The sequence below is a fragment of the Rhinolophus ferrumequinum genome, chromosome 24, assembly GCF_004115265.2.
Source record: "Rhinolophus ferrumequinum isolate MPI-CBG mRhiFer1 chromosome 24, mRhiFer1_v1.p, whole genome shotgun sequence".
Taxonomy (NCBI): domain Eukaryota; kingdom Metazoa; phylum Chordata; class Mammalia; order Chiroptera; family Rhinolophidae; genus Rhinolophus; species Rhinolophus ferrumequinum.
The window spans coordinates 1,976,691-1,998,720 of NC_046307.1; the positions used below are offsets into that span (position 1 = coordinate 1,976,691).

General features: G+C 49.5%; 1 protein-coding gene across 1 annotated transcript in view; it reads right to left on the reverse strand.

Moving 5' to 3' along the window:
* Positions 1-12,675: 12,675 nt before the first annotated feature.
* SNAP47 (synaptosome associated protein 47) overlaps positions 12,676-22,030 on the reverse strand; it is a 46,548-nt gene continuing 37,193 nt past the window's right edge. The window contains exons 3-5 of the mRNA XM_033096920.1: positions 20,178-20,668; positions 13,741-13,862; positions 12,676-12,687 (exon numbers count right to left, since the gene is read on the reverse strand). Coding sequence (XP_032952811.1) covers positions 12,676-12,687; positions 13,741-13,862; positions 20,178-20,668 — 625 coding nt within the window. The remainder of the gene's footprint in view (positions 12,688-13,740; positions 13,863-20,177; positions 20,669-22,030) is intronic.

The following is a 22,030-nucleotide window of genomic DNA, read 5'->3' on the forward strand; positions in this document are numbered from 1 at the left end:
CCAGGTCCCATCAGGTGGCCCGTGACATGCTACCACGGGGGGGAGAAACCGTGTGGTGTCAGAAGTCAGGACAACGCCTGTGCAGTCAGATGGCAGCTCTGCACTTGGAATCAGAAGGAATGCCTGACACCTGGCCACCACCCACTGCCTGGGGGAGCAGCTTCGTCTGATTAAGAAGAAACAGAATAAAGGCAGGATGACTGCCAGGAGGAGAATAAGATCAGCTCCTTCCCCAGGAACGATGAGGCTCAAATGAGATCACAAATGTGAACAAGCTGTGAAAACTGTAAAGTGCTACGTGAAGAGCTGCGCCAAGTCTCAGAATAACGCGGACTGCAGGGGCCCAGTGCCACCCCCAACTCTGTGGAGGGGACAGAGGTGAAGAGAGCTGAGGTCAGCCATGCGCGGTCACACATACAGATTGGTGGCAGACGCAAGACTCATCCCACATTTCTCTCCAAACACGGCAGCATCACTGGGTCTTCGTCATGAGACACGCGTGAATCGTGATCCAAGTCAGCAGGCTCAGTTGCCATCTTTCTGTGCCTCTGGGAGTCGGTGGAAACTCCATCAGTTGAGTCACTTGAAAAGCTGGATGGTACTCTGGAAAGTACGCAGTGGGGTCAGCCGGCTCTGGAGGGGCCAGGCTGGATGACCTCACACAGGAGGTCTTTCCATCTCTCATTCCTATGATCTCACACGGCTGAGGCCCAAACATCAGGATAAAAGTCGGTGCTCACCACGTCAGACAGGCCTTTCCATGCCATTTTCTCTGGCCAATATTTCTTGCTAATTTACGCCCATTTTCGGTATGACAATAAGGCTGTTCCACCAGGAGCTGACACAAAAACCCCTTGGAAGACTGGCCTTTGCCACACATCTGCACCTGATGTGACACCTCCGACGTCTCTCTCCTGCATAGAGTAACCAAGCTGCACCGACCCCTGAGGTGCTCTCTGCACCCTCTATATCCTTGTCAACCACGTCAAAATGTGGTTAAGTTCATTTCCAGATGAACTGTCTTTCAGGATCACCAGGCCCCAGAGTGTAAATCGTCAGCGCTGATGGAAGAGACAGGTTCTCAGCAAGCAGCCACTGTTCGCTTCAGAGCAGGTCAGGAAATAGAACTTATAGAAAGTCCCCGAAATCCAAATCCAGACCAGGGCTGTTGAATAAGCGCTGCTGGTGATACGGTGGTGCCTTCCCTCTGCTTCCTTCCATCCCAACACCCATTCGTGCACAGAAAGTGAAAGTGGGGTTAAAGTGTACAGGCTCGTGTGTGTCTCACCCCCAGTCATCCTGATGAGGCTGAGTCACAGGGCCCCTGTGATGTGCCCTCACTGCTCTTACGTTAATCCCCGCACTCACTCTGCTTCACACACCAGGCGGAGGGAGCTGAGTGACTGACTTGTCTTGCTCCCCAGCTCCCAGGGTGCATCTCCTGGGGTGGCTGCTCAGAGATGATAGATGTCACGGTGCAATGACTCAGAGGTCCCATCACGAGGACACTGAGAGAAATGGCAAATGTCCCTTGAAAAATGGCAAAAAGGCCATCACCAGGGATTGGCAGCCCATTCACACACCCAGGGAAGCTGGGACCCAGGAATGTGCCAGCTCAGAGAGCCTTGGAGACTGTGGCAAGACGTCCAGTGTACAGAGAGCCACACTTGTGATTTTTAATTTTCTAACACTCACAAGTTAAAAAGGAAAAAATGGTAAGTGTAATTAATTTTAATAATGTATTTTACTTAACTCAATCAACCCCAAATATTATCATTTAAACATGAAATCAATATAAACAAATACTGAAATATTTTATATTCTTTTTTTATGTGAAGTCCTAGCAAGCGTGTATGAATGTTATACTTACAGCACATCTCAACGTGGACCAGCCACTTTTCAAGTGCTCAGTAGCCACATGTAGCTAGTGGCTACTGTGCCACATAGCATAGGACCACATGGCCACGTGACAGCACTCCCACGAAGGGCCACTTTCCGTGACAGTCCCTGCATGTCCTACATCTTCCTCAGGAGGGTGAATCGACTCCCTCTTTCCCAGTCTACAAGTAAACAGTGGTAACAGGAAGAATACCTACATTCCTGAGGCCACGTTTAATAAGCACATAACAACAGGCACATACAACGTATTCTGTGAGCGAGAGCAGCTGACGTGCCAACAGAAGCTGAGCATTTCACTGAATACATAGTCCAAACAAGGGCCAGTCCCTGCTGAATTTTTTGATTTGGGAAAAGTCTGTCCGAGAAGATAACCTGAACACCAGCACTCACTACCCCAGGCAGCCTGCTGAGACCCTGGGCCGGTCTGCCAACAGTGTACTTGATGTAATCCTGCAAAAATACAAGAGAGATCTTCACAGCTCCTAAGTATGCAGACACAATCACTGAGCAAACCTCCAGATCACTAATACTGTGTCTTTTTCCTTTAAGAAAGGGATTGAAGTAATTAAATGGCATCGTGTGCATTCCATATAACATGGAATGGAAAGAATGGAGAATATGAAGTCTGGCCAAACCTTAAAAACAGTTGTTACTTCTGTGGCCTAGCATGACAAGCTGTCTAGTCATCAACAGATGACGCTGCCAGCCTCTGAAATATCAACTGGCCTCTCAGATGAGCCCTCACTGGGCTCCGAGTCAAAGAGCAGGCTCCAAGTAGGCTCTTCTCCGAGCCCCTGCTACACTGATAAATAAACCTAGGAGCGTTCTCAACAGCCCCATTTGTACCTACTTAGAAATTACCTGATTCAAAGTGCATTGAACTTTACAAGGAACTAACTTTTATAAACTGCAAAGAACTAGACAGTGCATTCAGCACAGAAGACACGAAAGTGTGCCGGTGTCACCTGGGCACAGGACCGTGAGGAGACACATGATCATTCGGTGCTCTTCAGCTCAGAGGGTCACAGGCGCCCCACAGAGCCAGCACTGGAGGCTTGGTCCCACAGGCAGGTACTGGGCCCACTCGCCAGCGTCAGTGACGGGAAGGGGGCAGCCGACAGAACTCAGGCAGGAAGTGGGAGGCAGCACGTGGTCCCCAGGACACAGCAGACACTGCTGTCCTCTCTGGAAGGGAAGACCCTGTCCTCTAGCCCCCAACACCACAGACCCCAGGACAGGGGCATCGGCGCTGTCTGGGTCAACACAAGAACAGACATTTTAGCCTTCCAACTGCTTTCATTTTGTTTATAAAAACAGGAAATAAATTACAGAAAAATAGCTCTCCAGCAGAGTAGGTCCACTTACCAAAACAGACATGTTTTAAGCGTTTGTGCCTCACCTGAGCCATCGGGACCCCAAGCTCTGCAGTGAGCTGTATCTTCAAAGGGGCCCTGAAACGTCAGTGTCACTGCGGAAAGGGAGGGACACGGGACACAGAAGTACCAGCCTTGATGTTTCCAAAACATTTATAAAATTCTAGCTGTTGTCTCAACTTACAGTCAGAAAAAAAAATGTTTCGCTCCACCTCATGATAAAACTCCAGGTTTCAGAGTACTACTATATTAACGTTAAGCACCTCAAGTGAGTTTAATATTAGCTGGACTGTCTGCCCTCATCTCGTTATTAAGCTGACTCACTGCAAAACTGTGAATTTTCTTGCAGTGAGAAATTAGCAACCATTTAAGAACAGAGCTGGGATAAATCAAGCTGTCTGCAACTCCAAATAGTTCTACCAGTTGGGGCCATTAATATGCTACAGAGAAGGTAAAGAGGGAAAAATTGGCTTCCAGCACAGCCAAAGCTCTGGAGGCTGTAAAGAACATTCTAGGCTACAATCTGTCACATTCAGCACTCACAGACCACCCCCGCGTCATCCCCCCCTTTTCCAGTCCCCTCTGCTGCATTCCTGAGGCCCGGCACAGGGTTCTCTTCTAGGGGGCCCTGTGCACTCCCTTCCTCACATCCCCCTCAGTGCACAGGGCAGAGGAGCTGAGCACAAACCCGCCTGACACACTAGGGCTGAGTCCACACAGCAAGGGCCAGTCAGCCCTCATTTATCAATGGTCCAGACAGGGAAAGCACAGGTGAGCACCTCCCAGAACCAGAGGATCCTGAACAGCTCCCCATGAAGAGACCCAGGGTTTTAAGAGAGCCAAAGAATGCCCACTAAGTGAGACACTCGAGTAACTGGAGGTCCCTCCTACACGTGCAAGTCAATGTGTCCCTCAGTGGGACAGTTCTCAGAGTATGAAACAAAATGGAAAAGTGCATTAAGTTTGTGGTTCTTCAGAGTTGAGAGGGTCACATCCAGTCGAAGCCCCACCGGCACGTTTGTCTACAGCTCACTAAACGATGTGCCATGACTCTGCCCCAAAGTTTAGGCCTCCTCCTCACCTCATCCCTATGCAAACCTCGAGGAGGGACCCTGTCCTGTGGAACACTCAACAGAAACACTGGGGAGCGGCAGCTTGCTGAAGGCCACACGGCTAATGAGGCAAAGGCACTCACTGGCCACCTAAAGCCAAATTCCAACAACCAGTCCCCAGCCCTCATGCTACAGACGGGACGGACAGACATGCTGCTGAGGCCACACGGCCAAGCAGTCTCCCAACAGTGGCTCATGCATTCAGTCCAGTTCCACACTTAAAACCACAAAAACTGACTTCCCAGCCTGAACCCCAAACCACCTAATACCTGCTTTTTACAAAAGTTAATAAAATGATGTCAGTAATGGGTAAGACATCCAGGCAGAAGAGCAATAAGGAAACAGGACTTGGACAACACTATACGCCAACTAGACGTAACAGATGTATACAGAACACTCCGACCAGCTCAGCAGAACACGCACCCCTCTCAGGTGCACACAGAACATCTCCAGGACAGACCACACGGCAGGCCACAAAACAGGCCTCAGACGTAAAAAAGACTGAAGTAATAGAAAGTACCTTCTCTGGCCACAGTGGAATGAAACTGGAAATCTGGAAAACTATAAAATTTACAAACACATATAAATTAACATACTCAACCAATGGGTCAAAGAGGGAAATTAGTAAAATTCTTAAGGAGAAATGAAAACACACCACAGTAAAATACTAGCAAGCCAAATACAGGGTTTTATCCCAGAATACACAGGTGGTTCAGTGTAAGAAAATCAACAGATATAATAAACCACAATACTAGAACAAGGATAAAAATACCACATAATCATCTCAATTGATGCAGAAAAGGCATCGACAACATCTTTTCATGATAAAGATACTCAGAAAACTAGACCCAGAACTTCTTCATGAACATCAGTATAAACTCTGGACACCCAATGCTCAGTGAAGCCGCCTGGCTGGTGGTCACACTGATGTGCCAGGGGGGTGACACACCAGTGCCACAGGGGACGCCACCAAGCTCTGAACGTGTGCTCCAGCCCATGTATCTCTTCATCTGGCTGTTCCTCATCTGCATCCTTTGTCATCATAACTAGAGTGCACCCCTGAGTTCTGTGAGACACCCTTATGAACTATCAAACCTGAGAGGGGTCACGGGAACCCCTCAGCTTTGTAGCCAGTTAGTCAGAAGTGCAGGGTGGCCTGGGGACCCCAATGCTGCTGGTGTCTCAAGGAGCGGCAGTCCTGTTGGGGACCAGGCCCTTTCACTTGTGGGGTGTGCACTAACAATGGGTGCCAGAACTGAACTGCAGTATATCATTTGGACTTCATGTCAGAACTGCATCAAAGGACATTATCAAGAAAGTCAAAAGACAACCTAAAGAATGGGACAAGTATTTGCAAATCATAGATCCGATAAGGGTTTAATATCTAGACTATATAAGGAACTCGCACAACTTAAAGAAAAAAGACACACAACCAATTAATAAATGGAAAAAGAACTGAACAGACGTTTCTCCAAAGACATACAAATGGCCAATAAGCCCCGGAAATCATTAGTCATCAGGGATGTGCAAGTCAAAACCACATCTTTCACATCCACCAGGATGGCTAGGATCATTTGAAAATTTTCAAAGGGAAACTAAGTATTGGCGAGGATGCGGAAAAATTGTAATCTTTGTACACAGTTGGTGGAACAGAAAATGGTGCAGCAGCTATTGCAAACAATTTGGCAGTTCCTCAAAAAGCTAAATACAGAATTACCCTGAGACCAAGCAATTCTACTCCTAGAAATACGCCCCAAAGATCTGACAGCAGGACTCCGACAGACTCTGCATGTGGATGTCCACGGCAGCACAGTCACAAGAGCCAGAGGTAGAAGCAACCCGGTGTCGACCAACAGATAAATGGATAAACAAAACGTGGTCCATCTACACAACAGAATATTATTCACCCCAGAAAAGGAAAGAAGTACCGATTCATGCTACAAAATGCATCATGCTAAGTGAAAAAAACCAGACACATAGGACCAATCAATATGTGGTTCCACTCAGAGGGCAGACTCAGAGACAAGACATTAGAGGATTCAGGCTGGGGAGGTGGCTCAGAGTTTCTGTCTGGGGTGTTGAAACAGCTTTGGAAACGGATGGTGGGGATGGTTGCACCACATTTTGAAGGTAATTAATGCCACTGAACTGTACACTGAAAATGGTTAAAATGGCAAAATTTGTATTATAAATATTTTACCACAATAAAAACATGGTTATAATATCATAACATATGTAATGTTCCACAGTGAGGCAGTCAGTAACACCATCATCAGACACTTGATTTTAAGAGTTGAGGGTCACTGAAATGCTGACCAAGAAGACAGGACAATGTTCAGAGAACAGTCGTCCTTCCAATCAGAACGCCGGAGCCTGTTTCCTGTCCTCACGTCCCACCTGCTGAACAGACACACAGCCTGCTCCAGGAGACACTCACTGCAATGCTGGCATGTTCCAGAATCCGGGGCAGGAGAAGGGATAGGGCGCGTCCCCAGGACTCATGTGCACGGGCATCTGGACCAGAGGGTAGAGGCCCCCTCCATGTAGCCCTGGTTTAGCTATGGCTTCTGTGAGAGGGAGGTCCCATGCACCTGAACAGCCTTCCGTTAGCTATAGGGGACACACAGCCACATGTCAGGACGGGCCCGCCCACTCTGACAAACCACTGCCACAAACAGTATGAGCGTGTGCTAGAGAGGTGATCACCCAGGGCTGCTGCAAGCCCTCCTGTGCCTGTCTCCTTTGAGGGCCCCCCCGCCCAGCACCTCTCTTCCTAATGCATTGGTCCTGGAGCGTGGCCTGGCCTGCCACACAGTTGATGCAAGGACCACGAATACCCTGCTTTTCACTGTGTGACTGTGTGCTGAGTTATCACTAAACCAGGGATAAATCGTTCACTATTCAGACATTTATTTGGGGCTGAAGAACACTAGTTAAATATAATTTTCTTACACAGATCAGGTCTATAAGAAACTGACTGATTTTTTGTATGTGTTTTTTTTGTATGTGTGATAATGAGAGGAGACCGATGAATTAGGACCAGTTTCAGTACCAGGGAACAGAGAAGAGGGGAAAAAGATCAGGACCGTAGTCACTGAAAGTGAAATGTACTGTATAATTTCTAAAAAAGAAGGAAAAGGACATGAATTTCTTAAGACGGTTTCACATAGGGAACCACAGCGACTTTCTGCCTTAGAATCTTTTCAGGAAGTTCCTGAGAGTTGCACCTGGTGGGAGTTGCTCAGCAAGCAGAGCCCAGCTCCACCATCACCCACGGTCCCCACACGTGGAGGGGCAGCCTTTTCAGTTAAAGGCTTCTCCTCATACCAGCCCACCAGTGGTCTAGGTTTTCCAGTGATTGAACGGAATGTGTGACCTCAGTTTTTAATTTTTGCGTTTTGTGTTTATTATTTACAAAGACAGCAGATACAGCAGGCAGACTAAAAGCCCTAATATAAACAAACACAAAGTTCAAAACTATGTGTGGGGACAGAGCCTCAGAGAGCAGTTTCCAGGCTCTCGGCCTCATGTGAAAAGGTGCTGGCTTGGGTAGTAGATGGCCGTCAGCTGTGGCTAGTTGGCCATGAGCTGTAACCCTTGAGCCACTGGCCACTAATACAACTGCCACAGCTGGGCTGGGAGGGGAGTCGAGGGGAGTCGAGGAGAGTCGGTCAGTTGGCAGAAAGCGGACAGCAGGTCGCACGTCGTGTGAATCCAGCCTCCAGTGAGACTGTAGTGGTATGACTCCCCTACCTATGGCTCCGTGGGTGTTCCTTTTTGGCCTCACCACGTCCTGCGTTCTTATGTTGGGAAGCGGGACCAGAGACCCCGCAGGCCGCCCCGCACGACAAATGGCGCAGCAAGCAGGATGTGGTGTCGGCCGAAACTCTCCAGAATGTACTGGAGCAGTTTACAAGTATAAAAGCTCAGTTTCGTAGGCAGGGTATAGTGCCGGCCAAAACCTACCAAAGCATGGTGGAGCGGTTTGTGCGTGTGAGAGCCCAGCTTCGGGAGGCCCACGAGGAGCGACACCAGGAACAGGAGGCGTGGTCTGCCTGGGAGACTCAAGCCTCCAGCTGGCACACCACCCTGTTGGCCATGAATGGCGTTGCCTTCCTTTTAGTAATGTGCTGCTGCTGTAGGCTCCGAGGGTTGTGGACATGTTACATGGAGGCCTCCACCCACTGAGACACCTGGCACGGCGAGCAGGATTCCAACCAGGTAGGAATGGAGTCTGACTCTGGGCAGGAGGACGTGTGGCCCCCACACAGTGTGTGGTGCCCGGTGGCCACTGTTCTCAGGAGTTGGACCCCCAAGGAGGGGTGGGAGGACATGGATGGCTCTCCAGCCAGGGTGGAGAGGGCCCTGCAGGCTCTGGCTGAGCGGTTGCCGGAGGAGGAGAAGGCTACAGCCGGCCGCGTGGGCTGGATGTTCCTCACCGCCTTGAGTCTCAACACGGAAAATGCGCCTAATGAAATAGCCCAGGTGCCGGACCAGGTCTCCCAGTTGGAGGCGCTGAAAGCTCGGGTCCCCCTGTTAGAAGAGGGGCCCCACAGTGGAGACTCTGAGGCAGAGGCGGAGGAAGCGAGTGGAGACAATACAGCTCCTAAACCCCAAGCCCAGCCAGCCAGTCTTGAAACAAAAGGTAAAGCATGAGCAACCTTTGGGCCCCGCCGGCAACCCAGCTGTGACTGAGTTCACAACCTACACCCCTTACACTCCCACTGAGTTGCAGGAGCTGGGGAGGCGGTACAGACAGCGCCCTGGAGAGCCAGTCTCCGCTACTACGTTTATGGGATGAGGGAGCAGACAGCATTCTCTGCTCCCCAGGCGAGATGGAAAAGTTAGCCTTTGTGACAAGTGCATCCGTCCCTGCGACAAAGGTTACAGAATTGCTATACGTTGGCCCAAGACCAGGGCAACCACACTCTAATGGAGTGGCTCACTGCTGCAGTACGCACAGTATGGGGACAGGCTAGCAAGCTGCCAGACACTGTGAGTCAATGGCAGTTATATACGGAACTTACGCAAATCATCCGTGAAATGGGTATGAGACATGCTATTTTCAACCCTAATATGCAGGGGCCAGATGACGAGCTCTTTACAGCCAGCATGAGAAATCTGGTTTTGGTTACTGCACCTGCAAGTGCTTTTGGATGCTTGGTTGCCATTCTTACGCCCTATGTGGGGCGGCGGATCCATGAAGTTACAACTGCCATGGTCACCCTAGGGGATGTTGAAAGCTGGAGGCGAAGGAAGTTAAGACAGGAGGTCCGCGCAGTTGAGACCAGGAAGCCCAAATCAAAAGTAAAGAGGCGAGGTCGCGAGCTTCAGAGAGTAACACGCTCACAGATGTGGTGTGATCTCGTGGCAGCAGGGGTCAATTGGAAGAAAATAGACCGACAACCCAATGCACTCCTGCTGGAACTTTGGAAACAGTTGCGTCCCGAACAGCAATTCCGAAGAAGCCTAATGGAGAAGTCTGGGAAAGCGCGACCCGTGTCCCTCCAGGACTTAATGCGGCCACTTGAGGCCAACTCCTTTCGGCTTGATTAGGGGTGGGGCCAAGGTACCCGGTCAGAGGGGACAGCAGGGACTGGAGGCCCCACGTGGAACTGTCCATACATCGGTCCCCTTCTAATGTGCAGAGGGTTTTGGCACTTGTTGACACTGGCGCAGACTGCAGTCTTGTCTATGGGAACCCTGAACTCTTCCCCGGACCAGCAATCTGCATTGATGGCTACGGGGGAAAGACTGACTGTGAAAGCTGTTTCCTTACCACTGGGTATAGGAAGGCTTCCCCCTCGTACCTACAAGGTGTATGTCTCCCCCGTTCTGGAGTATATTCTAGGGGTGGACGTGCTACATGGCCTCAGCTTACAGACGTCGGTAGGAGAGTTCCGTCTCCGGATCCGGATGGTGAAAGCGGTGACACGCGGATATGCTCACCACCCTCCTCAAGTGTTGTCACAGCCCTGGCGCGTGGTTACAGTGCGACAGTACTGCCTGCCAGAAGGGCAGCAGGAGACTGGTGGTACCCTAAGAAGTCCAGGAAGTCTGGCTGTGCCCAGAGGGACTGGTGGTGCCCTGAGAAACCCTGGCTGTGCCAAGGATATTGCATTCACCTCCAGCATCCTCGCACAGGGACCCTCACGGAAGATGTTTGTCACATAAATTGTGAGGCAAGACCCTGTAGGGGTGGAGTGTGGGGACAGAGCCCCAGAAAGCAGTTTCCAGGCTCTCGGCCTCACGCAGAGGGGTGCTGACTTGGGTAGTAGATGGCTGTCAGCTGTGGCTAGTTGGCCGTCAGCTGTAACCCTTGAGCCATTGGCCACTAATATAACTGCCACGGCTGCGCTGGGAGGGGAGTCGAGGGGTCGAGGCGGTCGGTTGGCAGAAAAGTGGACAGCAGGTCGCACGTTGTGTGAATCCAGCCTCCAGTGAGACTGTAGTGGTATGACTCCCCTACCTATGGCTCCGTGGGTGTTCCTTTTTGGCCTCACCACGTCCTGCGTTCTTATGTGGGGAGCGGGAGCAGAGACGCCGCAGGCCGCCCCGCACGACACTATGATCTAAAAATATCTTATGAATCCACACCGCACCCTCTTTACCGGGAATGACAAGGCGTCAGCTTAGGTGTCCTGTCGCTGCTGTTGCCCAGATCGGCCGCTCCAGGGCAAACCCACCACTGACCTGCAACCCCCTCGGGTAGGAGCCAGTCCCGCACCTGCCGGTGCTAACCCCCACACCAGACAGACCCACGCCAGCTCTTAGCTGGCTCCTTCTTTGTGAAAGAGGGAGGCAGGATGAAGACAAACAGAAAACAGGATAAGGCAGAGAAGTAAAGGTTCAGAAGTTCTAAAGAAAATGTCCACAGAACCCAGATGCCCTCAGGGAAAGGCCAAATGCCGCTTTGTTTTGTCATCTCCAAAAGCTGCGTCAAGTCTGTGACAGCCACAGCCTTGGTAACAAAGAGCCGCAGTTCTGAGGGAGCAGGAAAGTAGGCCCATCCCACATGAGAAGCGAGTCCGAGTGCTCTGCCAAGCCCATCCTGGTGAAGCCGGTGCTGTCCGGCTCCCACAGCCTGCCCTACCACAGTTATGGAGACCTGCCGCCGGCTGCAGCCCGAGGGCAGGCGTGGGCCCGCGCGTGGGGCCGCACGCTCGCCCGCTGCATGCCCCACACTGCACACACCGGGAGCCGCACACACGCACATGCGGTGAGCAGCACGGGCTCCTGGGTAATCAGGCGCATCTCTCAGCACCAACTGCAGTTTAAGTTACCAAGACCCATTTCCACATAACGACTTTAATAGCATCTGCAACAGAAACCACAGCTGAATTGGGAGTGTGCTTATATTTTGTTCTTCCCAGAAATTTAACCCTTTCCTACACATGCTTGAGCTTCATTGCACAGTAAAATTCCTTCATTAAACAGGAAACATGCGGCTGATTTCAGAAGGAGCATCTCTTGTGAAGCTAGGTTCTCCCTGCAGGAGGGAGGGTGTGGCGGGCACTGGTGGGGAGCCAGGCCCCTCCTGCAGCGGCTCTCCAGCACACCATGCGGGTCACCACTTCTCTATCCCCGAAGCCAGAGTCCTGACTCTTAGTGGCTGCTGTTCCCAGCACGGACACTACACGCTAAGACTTGGTGATGATACTCAGGACCTGACACCCGGTCTCGGGTGCACACAGCCTGACGTCTCCCATTCCCTCAAGGGCTTTTAGGGGCAGGGCCCTCTCAGAGTGCACGGTCACCTCCAGACTGAACAGATAAAATCCCTACATTTCCCATCACAAAGCCGTGTTCCTGCCTCAGCCTCAGCATAGCCATGGGGCCCAGAAAAGCGTGTCTCACCCACAACACCTTCATGTGTGTGGGGGGGGGCATCCCAGATCTCACCAGCCTGAGGCAGATGCTCTCTCATCCACTCTCAGGAGAATGGGTACATTACCCTTTATAGGACAGGGGTTCTCAAGCCCCAAAGCAGACAAGATCCTCATGTTCTGGAGGCAATTAGGCACGTGCTGCATTTGCTAGCTGCAGCTAGAAAGTGTTTCTGTCATTACAAAAAGTGACTAATTTAGACCAGGAGGAAAAAGTGACAAATTATGTACATTTAAAACACCCCACAGGAAGGATGAGCACTTTTTCCCCAAAAGGAAAGGGCTGCGCTTAAGGAGTCTTCCTAGGCAGACACAGAAAACAGGCTCACAGGTGATGCTGATGAACGTGCAGGGCACCAGGGAGCCAGGCTCTCCAAAGCAGTCGGGCCTGATGGTGCCTTAGAGCTACGAACTGACCTGCGGGGTACAGGGGCAGAGTGCATGCGCTCACTCTGGGGAAATCAAGTCAGGAAGATGAAAGCAGCAAAATCTCAATTTTTAACTAATAAACTGCAAAGGGAAGAGAAGATGACGGAGGAGAGCCATGCACGAAGGTGCTGCATCGAGCGCAGTGCCTCCTGGGCTCCTGAACGCCAGCTGCCTGGTGCGCTTCCCTAGGGGGGCGGCGGCGGCGGGCAGAGCTGAGCACCCACCCCCGGACAGATGTCTAAGGACAGCAGGGAGTTACTTTTTACTTTTTAAGGTGCGTATGGTATGATGTTGGTTTTTAAAAGCGGTTCTTATCTTTTAAAGCTACATACTAAAATATGAATGAGATAATGTCTATGTACTTGCTTTAAAATTATTAAAAAAGGAAAAGAAAAATAGTCCAGGAATAACACAGGAAGACAAGTTAAAAGTATTTCTATGAAATATTGTTTAAATTTCAACTTCCTGGACACAAAGTGGCAAGCCTCCTCAGAATCCAACTGAGTACTTGAGAGAGCTGACAGGGCAAGCACCTCCATGTGGAGCACACATACAGTACACACGTGTATGTTACAGACTCTCAACACACACAACACACATTACATGCATGTCCACTCAGTACAGGCAGAGCACATGTCCACAGACTCAGAGCACATGCACAGCTTACACACACACACAGGTGTAGACTCACAGCACACATACACACAGCACACACATGCAGAGACTCACAGCACACACGTACATAGTCCACATGCATGTACGTATGTCTGCACACACACAGGCCACATGTGTGCACACAAACACGTACAACGGGTAGAAGCCCGGGAAGGCTGTGCATGTCTGTGTGCACACGGCACAAGGATGCGGGATGGGCACTGCCTTTTTCCCTGTTGTCCCGCTGCAGGGACCAGAGCAAACCCGGAGGGTGTGCCAGCAGCTTCCTGTGGATGAGGGTAAGCAAAAGCCAGGGAGAGTTGTTTCCAGTCAGGAAAGAGAAGGGAGTCACCTGCAGGGAGGACGAAGCCCCCGAATGCATGTTACCTGTCTCAGTTCCTGGGTGTCCCCCTGGGAAATGAGTGGCTCTCTCATCTGCAGCTGAAGCGGCCCGCCTTCCTGGCTCCCCGAGGGCTCTTGGAGCCTGGCACAGTCCATCAGCCTGGATGCTGAAATGAAAGTCAAACAGCAATGACATGTTCCAGAAGGTGCACCACGCAAGAGCACTTTACAAAGACCATCCTAGCTCTCTGGGCCGACGAAGTGATCTCACAGGCATCTCTCAGTCTGCAGGTCTGCAGCCTCTGCTCATGCTGGCCCCCGCCCCAAGCCTCTGCTAAGCTGAGAGGCTGGGGGACCTCAGAGGGGGCCAACGCCTCGCCCTCCACCCTAGTCCAGGGCGGCTTCCTAACCCCACACCGATCTGAGTGCAACACTGCAAATACCTGGGGTCTGCTTCTATAAGCCGCTCTCAGAAGAAAGGCTCCCATCCAGTCGGGGCCACTTTCTTTTTGAGAAAAAGCTATAGGTTTGTTGTTTCACATGGTACTTGTTGAACCCTCATGAACCCCATGGATCTGTGGGTCTGGGGAACACAGGATGGCCAGCTGCCCGGCCACACAAAGGTGACTGTGGAGCCACGACATGTGATAAGTTTGAGAGCTGCAGGGCCAGGCACTGCTCAGCATGGGGTTTCTGCCTGGATATCACCTGTGCCTGAGCAAGCTCCCCGAAGAGCAGAGGGCAGGCTGGATAGAGACTGTGCTAATCAGGTGGCTCACGGCCCCTCCTGTGGCGGGCCACCTGTCCTTTATTTAAAGACCTGGCTCCACCTGCACCCTAGTGCCGCAGGACCCAGATAAGAGTGTTGATTAGTCTGCTGCTGGCTCTTCTCTATCACACAGACCACCGCAGGTATGCAGCATGTTTATTTATTACCGTGTTTCCCCGAAAACAAGACCGGGTCTTATATTAATTTTTGCTCCAAAAGATGCATTAGGGCTTATGTTCAGGGGATGTCATCCTGAAAAATCATGCTAGGGCTTATTTTCCGGTTAGGTCTTATTTTCGGAGAAACACGGTAGGAGGCTGGAGAGAAGAGCAGATGGCAAAATGCACACTAGTCTGGGAATCAGCACCAGCTCCTCTGAGCAGGCTCCTCTGCTCGAGCAGAATGGGGGGGCGGGCGCCAGGGGCCGACAGGTGACACCCACATCCTTCCCAGGACCCTAGTGGTGGTGAGCAGAACCTCCCATCATCAGAGCTGCCTAGAGCAGCTGATAAGTGCCCGCTCAGGAGAGGAGAAGAGAAGGAAATCTGCTGAGGAAAAGCTCTCACGGGGCCTGACAGGCCATAGCCCAGCGGGTCGCCTCAGTCTCCAGGACACACAGACTGTGCAAGGTGGGAGAGGCCAGCCATCCCGAACACACACAGACACACATACACACTAACATCCCCTCTATTCTATGTCTTAAAGTAACTCTTACAAATTAACACTTCCTGAGAGTGTCTGGCTTTGGCCAGGATAAATGCTGCCTGGGATGAGGACACAAAGTAGGTTTCTAGGGGTCCTGAGGGGAAAAGGACCTGGGCCAGATGAGGTAAGCCCAGGAACCAGTCAGTGGAGCAAGGCTGCTGGAGGCAAGCCCCGGGGCTCCGGACCTGCGACCCCTCCCCCAGACCCGTCTCTAACTGCGGCGCTGTGAGAGGCATCCTACAGCACAGCTGCACCTTCACTGCACCTTATAGTCAGCAAGTCTCACTAGACAAGACATACCGTGCACCCCATGCACTCAGACTGCAGTTTGATTCCATTCTTTATGAAAAGGCTGTTTGCAACCCCCTAATTTCACAATGTGTGTTCTAGACTTGCTAAAGCCCCACCTACTCCAATATCTTGGGGCTTGTTACCCAGCACGGAACTTTCCACGGCACGCAACTCAGCGCCTCTCGGTCAGTGTCACCCACTGGGATGTTACGTAATGAAAAGCACTTTTCTAAAGTCAGTGAATGGCGGAGCACCGTCAGAGTTGAGCCGGAAGCTATCACCGCAGAACAGAGGGTGTGTCCCACCAGTTATTATTAGCCTAAGGGAGAGGCCAGCTGAGGCCGTGACATGGAAGCAGCGTCATCCATGCTGACGCAATGGCTGTGCACTTTATTCGCCTATGTGAACAGCGGTTCCCCCGGCCTAAGGGCTGAGGAAGCACCTCGCTCAGCCTGTACCCTTCCTCAGTCCTCTCCCTGAACCCACAGGCTCCTGTTCCTGCTCCCCGGCACCCCATCCCCAGCACACTGTCTCCTGTCCCAGGCACACTGGCCTCCGCCCATCTGCCCTGCGTCATGCAGAGGGATGTACCCAGCGCCAAGTCTGGCTAACGTCCTCCACTCGGCCCTTCCATCGGCAGTAATCCTGCTATCATTCCGTTTTCATAACTTTGACATGAACCTGCCTGGTACTGCATGCTGTTTATTTTTTCAGCATCTCTCAAACTGGGGTCTCCCCGACTAGCTTCTGAAAGCAGCGACCGTCCACGCCTACTGATGCCCAGCACTGTGCTCAGGTGTCCATTTCAACACCTCCATCTATATATACGAGAACTGCAGAGAGAGACATACTACTTCCGAACATTTAACAAAAGGGTATTATTTAAAACAACCAGAAAGCCACGAACATAGAGGACATTTCCTCCTGGAAAACACTAAGTCGGGGTGTTTTTCACAAGGAGCTATGGGTTCAGTGGGATCCTGCAGAGCACAGGGCTTTGGCCGCCCCCAGTGCTCTGTGTTGAGACAGTGTTGCTGACTCAGTTATCTCAATGCTTTGAAATATCTTCTGAGAAAAATCAATTTGGTTCAGTATAAGATGGCTTTTGCCTCTAACCATCATTAATTATCTCAGTTAACCAAAACAAGCACACATTGTTCAAGCTACAGGGGAATTTACAGACGACTTCACTTTTCAGGAAGGAGGAGCCATTGAGGGGTCCTGGCGAGGCTGCTGGGGAGGCACGGAGGGCAACTGTGACACAAGATTCCCTTGGGGTGAGTGAGCGGGTGACAGAGGCCCCTGAAACTGGGTGGTCAGGGAAGGCCTCTCTCTGAAGGTAGCAGTCAGCAAACAACAAAGACAACAAATCAGCACCAAAACCCTTAGCAGTGCCGGGCTCGGAACCTGCTCTGATGGAGAAACAAGTTCTGAGAGCTTCCTCCCGCCCGTGTCACCCCAGGGACCACAAGATAACCTGGGAATATGCTACAAAGCCTGACCACTACTCCTAAAACCATCAAGGTTACCAAAACAAGGAGAGTCTGAACAACTGTCACAGTCAACAAGGGTCCAAGGAGACATGACACTGAATTTTAACACTGGATCCCGGAACAGTAAAATGTCAGGAAATTGGGATAAAATCTGAACTTACGAGAATACCAATGTATCCATTTGAGTTTGCTGGTTACAACAGCGAGCGGCACTAATGGCAGGTGTGTGTGGGAGACATGGGAACTCGGAACTATCCTCACTTTTTCTGCAAGACTGAAACTATTCTAAAATTGGAAAAATGTTTTTAAAAAGGTGCTAAGCACAAAAACAGCAATTTGCAAGTGCTCTTCCCTAAGGGGGAAACTGCCCACCCATGAGTCCCAGCCCCATGAGATGTTTCTGCTCCCCAGTCCTCAACTGTCCAAACTACACATTCCTACAGAGGTCTCTGGAAAGTTCTAGATACTCACTCAGGGTAAACACTGGTGCCCTGTTACTAGACTGCCACCTTCTGGCCACACATTTTACCCAAATACCTCAGCAAGGAGAGGAATCCATGTCTGAGATGTCAGCCATGGTTTCCACTTCCACTGTCCTGTAGTTTCCAATGTGGAAGGAAAGGCAGAGGTGCTGGCAGATACGACACAGAGGCGACAGTGAGAAGTAGGCTCTCATTGCTGGGCTTACACAGGACACCGAGAAGTTCTTAGCAAGTAGCAGACCATTTTGCTTACTAAAGTCAGCATGCTGGCTTTTTCCAAACTCATCACTCCTCGTCACCTGAGCCTCTCAAAACCCACAGCTATAAGGTGCACCTGCCACAGGAGGCAGGGTGGCCTCCAGAAGGGAGGGTGACACTTCTTGCTCGGTACAGATTCAGACACCCTGCAGGGATCCCACCCACAGGCTAAAGTTAGCATTGAGATGAAAACCCATCTGTCACCCCGGACATGGCTCAGCTCATTCCACATACATATGATCCAAGAGTGTGACAAGAGAGGCCACAGCTATTCAATCCAAGCCTAATCTAGGTGTTGTCCGGAAAGTATCTGTAGCTGTGGACGGAGAAGGCCCATAATCGGCTGACGAGGTACAGGAGACTATCCTACTGACGTGGTGGGCCTGGCTCAATCAGTGGCGAGTCCTTAAAGTAGATCTGGCTTCGCAGAGGACGATGACGCGCGGCCGCGCAGCTCCCACTCACCTAGTTTCCTGCAGTCTGCCCATGGCCACACAGGCCCTGCACTCGCCTCCTGCTCCTCTCCAGCCCTGTCTGCCTCCGGGATGCTGGGGGCTCACAGCCGACCATCCCCCTTTCCATGGGGCCCCTGACAGCAGGCCCAGCAAGCTTGTGCAGTGTGACCTCTGTGCCACACGTGGCATGCACACATCTGCCATCTCATTCATTGTATGTTGTGCCACAGTCTCTCTTGGAAACCACCATGCCTAACAACCCACGAACATGGTGGAGCTGTGTGAGAAGAAGGATTGTGCGTTTTATTTAGTTTCGTCTTCAGGATTGGGTGCCCTGGCACCGTGGGGTTCGCGATCAGCACTGGTGGAACCAGTGACTGATGGCGCTCTGTGTCTAGTCCCTCCAGCCAGGGGCTCCCCTCTCGCTGCTGAGGCCCCTCCCAGGGGAAAATGCAGTGGGGAGACTCAGTTGAAACTTGGGGTATCAGAGCAGCTGCCCAGTTGGGCTTGCACGTGGCCTTGCGTCCAGTCCAGGTATCATATTGGGTGGTACCGCCCACCCTTCTCAGCCCTTTTCTGGGCCAGCTTCTGAGTTCTGCCTTGAGTGAGGGGCCAAAGAAATACTGAAAATGCCAAGAAAATAAGGTTTTAAATTGAGTTTTTACATTAACAGTTCTAACATTTTGGATCTTACGAGACCAGATCTATTGTCAACTATATTTCTTTTTGAAACTGAAGCCAACTAGAATAACGTCAACATAGCCATGTGTTAGGGAAACAGGTTACATAGTGGAACTAAAATCAATCACTTAAGAGGAAAAAAAAAGGAACTGGAATGGTAACAAACATCTCTTACTTTAATAGACATCGAGGAATCAAAGTTAATAAAGAAAGACTATTACTCGTCAAAAAAACCACATTAAGTATAGGAGTAATATCACCTGTAATTCTAGTATTAGAAAATATCAGAATATTTTATGAGTTTGGGATTTCTTAAGCAGGGCTCAAAAACAAACGTAAGGGGAAAAGTGGTGAATTTGACCACAGCAAAATTAAAGATTTCTGTAATGGAAGTCGACAGTCTGGGAAAGTACTGGTAGATTCTTCTAAAGTCAATAAGGAATGAATGTCTAGAAGATACAAGGCACTCCTACAAATCAGAAAACAAACAAACAGAAAAGCAAAACCAGAACAGGCAATGCATAGAGCAAAACCTGTGGGGCCAAAATGCAAATAAAAAGCATCAGATGCTCCATCTCATAATCAATGAAAGAAATTAAAATGTCATTGAGATGCCACAGGACACCTGTCAGAATGGCAAAACTGAGAAATCAGATGACATCGAGTTATCCCATGCTTGGGAGGAGGCTGGGACCTGAGGACCTCCCAATGTGTGGACATGTGATATATCCGCACGTCCTGCTACCCACACTCGCCCCCACGGCCATGCCCAGCGACACCCTCCACATCCCATGGAGACCTTCAAGAGGACACTGCGGCCTCACTGCCAGGGAAAGCCAGGGCTTCACAATACCTTACGGAGGAAACACAAACCACAAAAACTACTTCATAGACTGCGATATCCAAACGCACATCTGGAAGGTGCACTGGAAAGAACTCAATGAAATGTCAAGGGAAACGAATGAGGCTGAGTCAGGGCTGGAGGGAATGGAGACCCACCAGACCAGGTGGGGAGGGTGCCAGTCAAGACCCTGAAGTGCTGGCTCTCAAGAGTGAAAACACATAACGGAGATCTTCCCTTCGTTCTGAAAGAGTCACCAAAACCTTCTGTGACCCATTTGGAAACCTACACAGCTCTTGAGTGTGTGATAAACCTGAGTGATTTGAGAGTCACAGATGGCAAGTACTAAGGAAAACAGTCTGAAATTATTTACAAACAAGTGGGTGGCTGTTAGTGAGCGGAAACCAGGAGCTGTCCACATAACGCACCACGTTAAGTGTGTACCATGGACATACTGAGTTTGGGGTTTCAGCCGTCTGTGCACAAGCTGTTTTGATGGTCACTCACCTGCATGCCAGACTGAGTAGTCCTTCTCCTCTGGGGAAGAGGTTCTAGCGCTTCTGAGCATCAAGTCATCTTCTAACAACTCAATTTTCTTGCTGAACTGCATTTCCAAAATGGGGATAACCTCTGGCATCTTGGCAGATATCAAACGAAAAGCAATGTCTGGCTTCCCAGTGAACCGCTGGCGGATGCTGACCTCGTAATGTGTGTGAATCTTAATGTCATCCACATCTTGTTTTTCAAATCGGTGTATGAGCGAAGAACTTGAGTCATGGATTTCCAATCCGGAAACAAGGACGGTGAGACTTCCAGGTTTAACATGTGAGTCTGTTCTTTGGAAAATAACAGCAGGAACTCTGATCACTATCCCTTCTTTTCCAAGAGCTTTGGAGCTAGCCATTGAAGAGCCTACACTGGGCTTTGTGTCTGATGGCATCTTCCAAAGCTTGGAGCTAAAGGGCCACCAAGAAGGAGATTCTAGTTCTGTCAGCAACCTAAAAGAGCAAACAAAACACCAAAAACTGGATCAATCAATTGTGATTACTGTTTGTGTTTTTTTTTGAAAATTACTTTAGTCTTTATACTGTTTTATAATTTTATAATTTTTATAATTTTCTGTAAGCACTCCATGAAGCAGAAAGAGCAGCATTTATTATACCCAAGTTAAGAAATGAAACCCGAGGCTATGAGCAGTAGGGCATTTGCCTACAGACATAAAGCTAATGAGTAGTAGACACAGAACAACAAAAGCATGTATCTTCTGACTAGAATGTTACTCTTGCCACACTTGACCCTGGGTACTTCTGACTCAAAATAAATCCTGGTCTTAATCTCTAGAGAATGAACAGAACTTTGGGCAGTAATCTGTACTGACTAATATACAGTGACAGGCACATGTAGCTATTGGGGACCTGAAACGTATCGAATACAACGAGAAACTGAATTTTAAACTTAATTTTAATGTGGCTCGTGGCTACCATACCTGACAAAACAACTCTCAAGTAACTACTAATGATACCAACAGATATATCTAAATAGTCAATAAGAGGAAAAAAACAGAAGCAGGAAAGGAAAAGCAAAGGAACAAAGATTAAATAAACAGAAAACAAATAAGATGGTAGAATTAAACATAACCATATTAGTAGTCATACTAAATGAAAAGGGACTGAATTCTCTAATTAAAAGGCAGACTGTTAGCCTGGGTAAAGAAACAAAACCCAGCTATATCTTGTTTACAAGAGACACTGTGAAATATAAGGACATAGATACATCAAAAGCAAAGGGATTGGAAAAAAGACATATGCCAAAAGTAAAGGAGTGTTACCAGGTATAAAGAAGGACCATGCATAGTAAGAGGGTCAATCCAACAGAAAGACTTAAAAGTGCTAAATATGTAGTATCTAATAACAGAGCTTCAAAATTCATTCAGCAAAAATTGATAAAACCAAAAAGAGAAACAGATCAGTTGTAGATTTCAACAAATTTCTCTATGATTGATACGGCAAGAAGACAATAATTGGTAAGAATATAGAAATTTTGAACAACGCTATTTAACCAACGCAACCTGACTGATATTTATAGAAACAGCATCCAACTACTGAATGCACACTCTTTTCAAGTATATTCAGAACATTAAAGAAAGGAGTATAATAAGCCTCAATAAATTTCAAGTACTGAAACTGTCCAAAGCATGTCTGTCTCCAAAGAAATGAAACTAGAAATCAATAACAAAAAGCTAACTAGAAAATCCTCAAATATTTGGAAATTAAATACAATTCTAAATAAAGGAAATTAGACAATATTTGAAGTGAATACATGATATACAAAAAATGGTGGAAAGCAAATAGAGCAGTCAT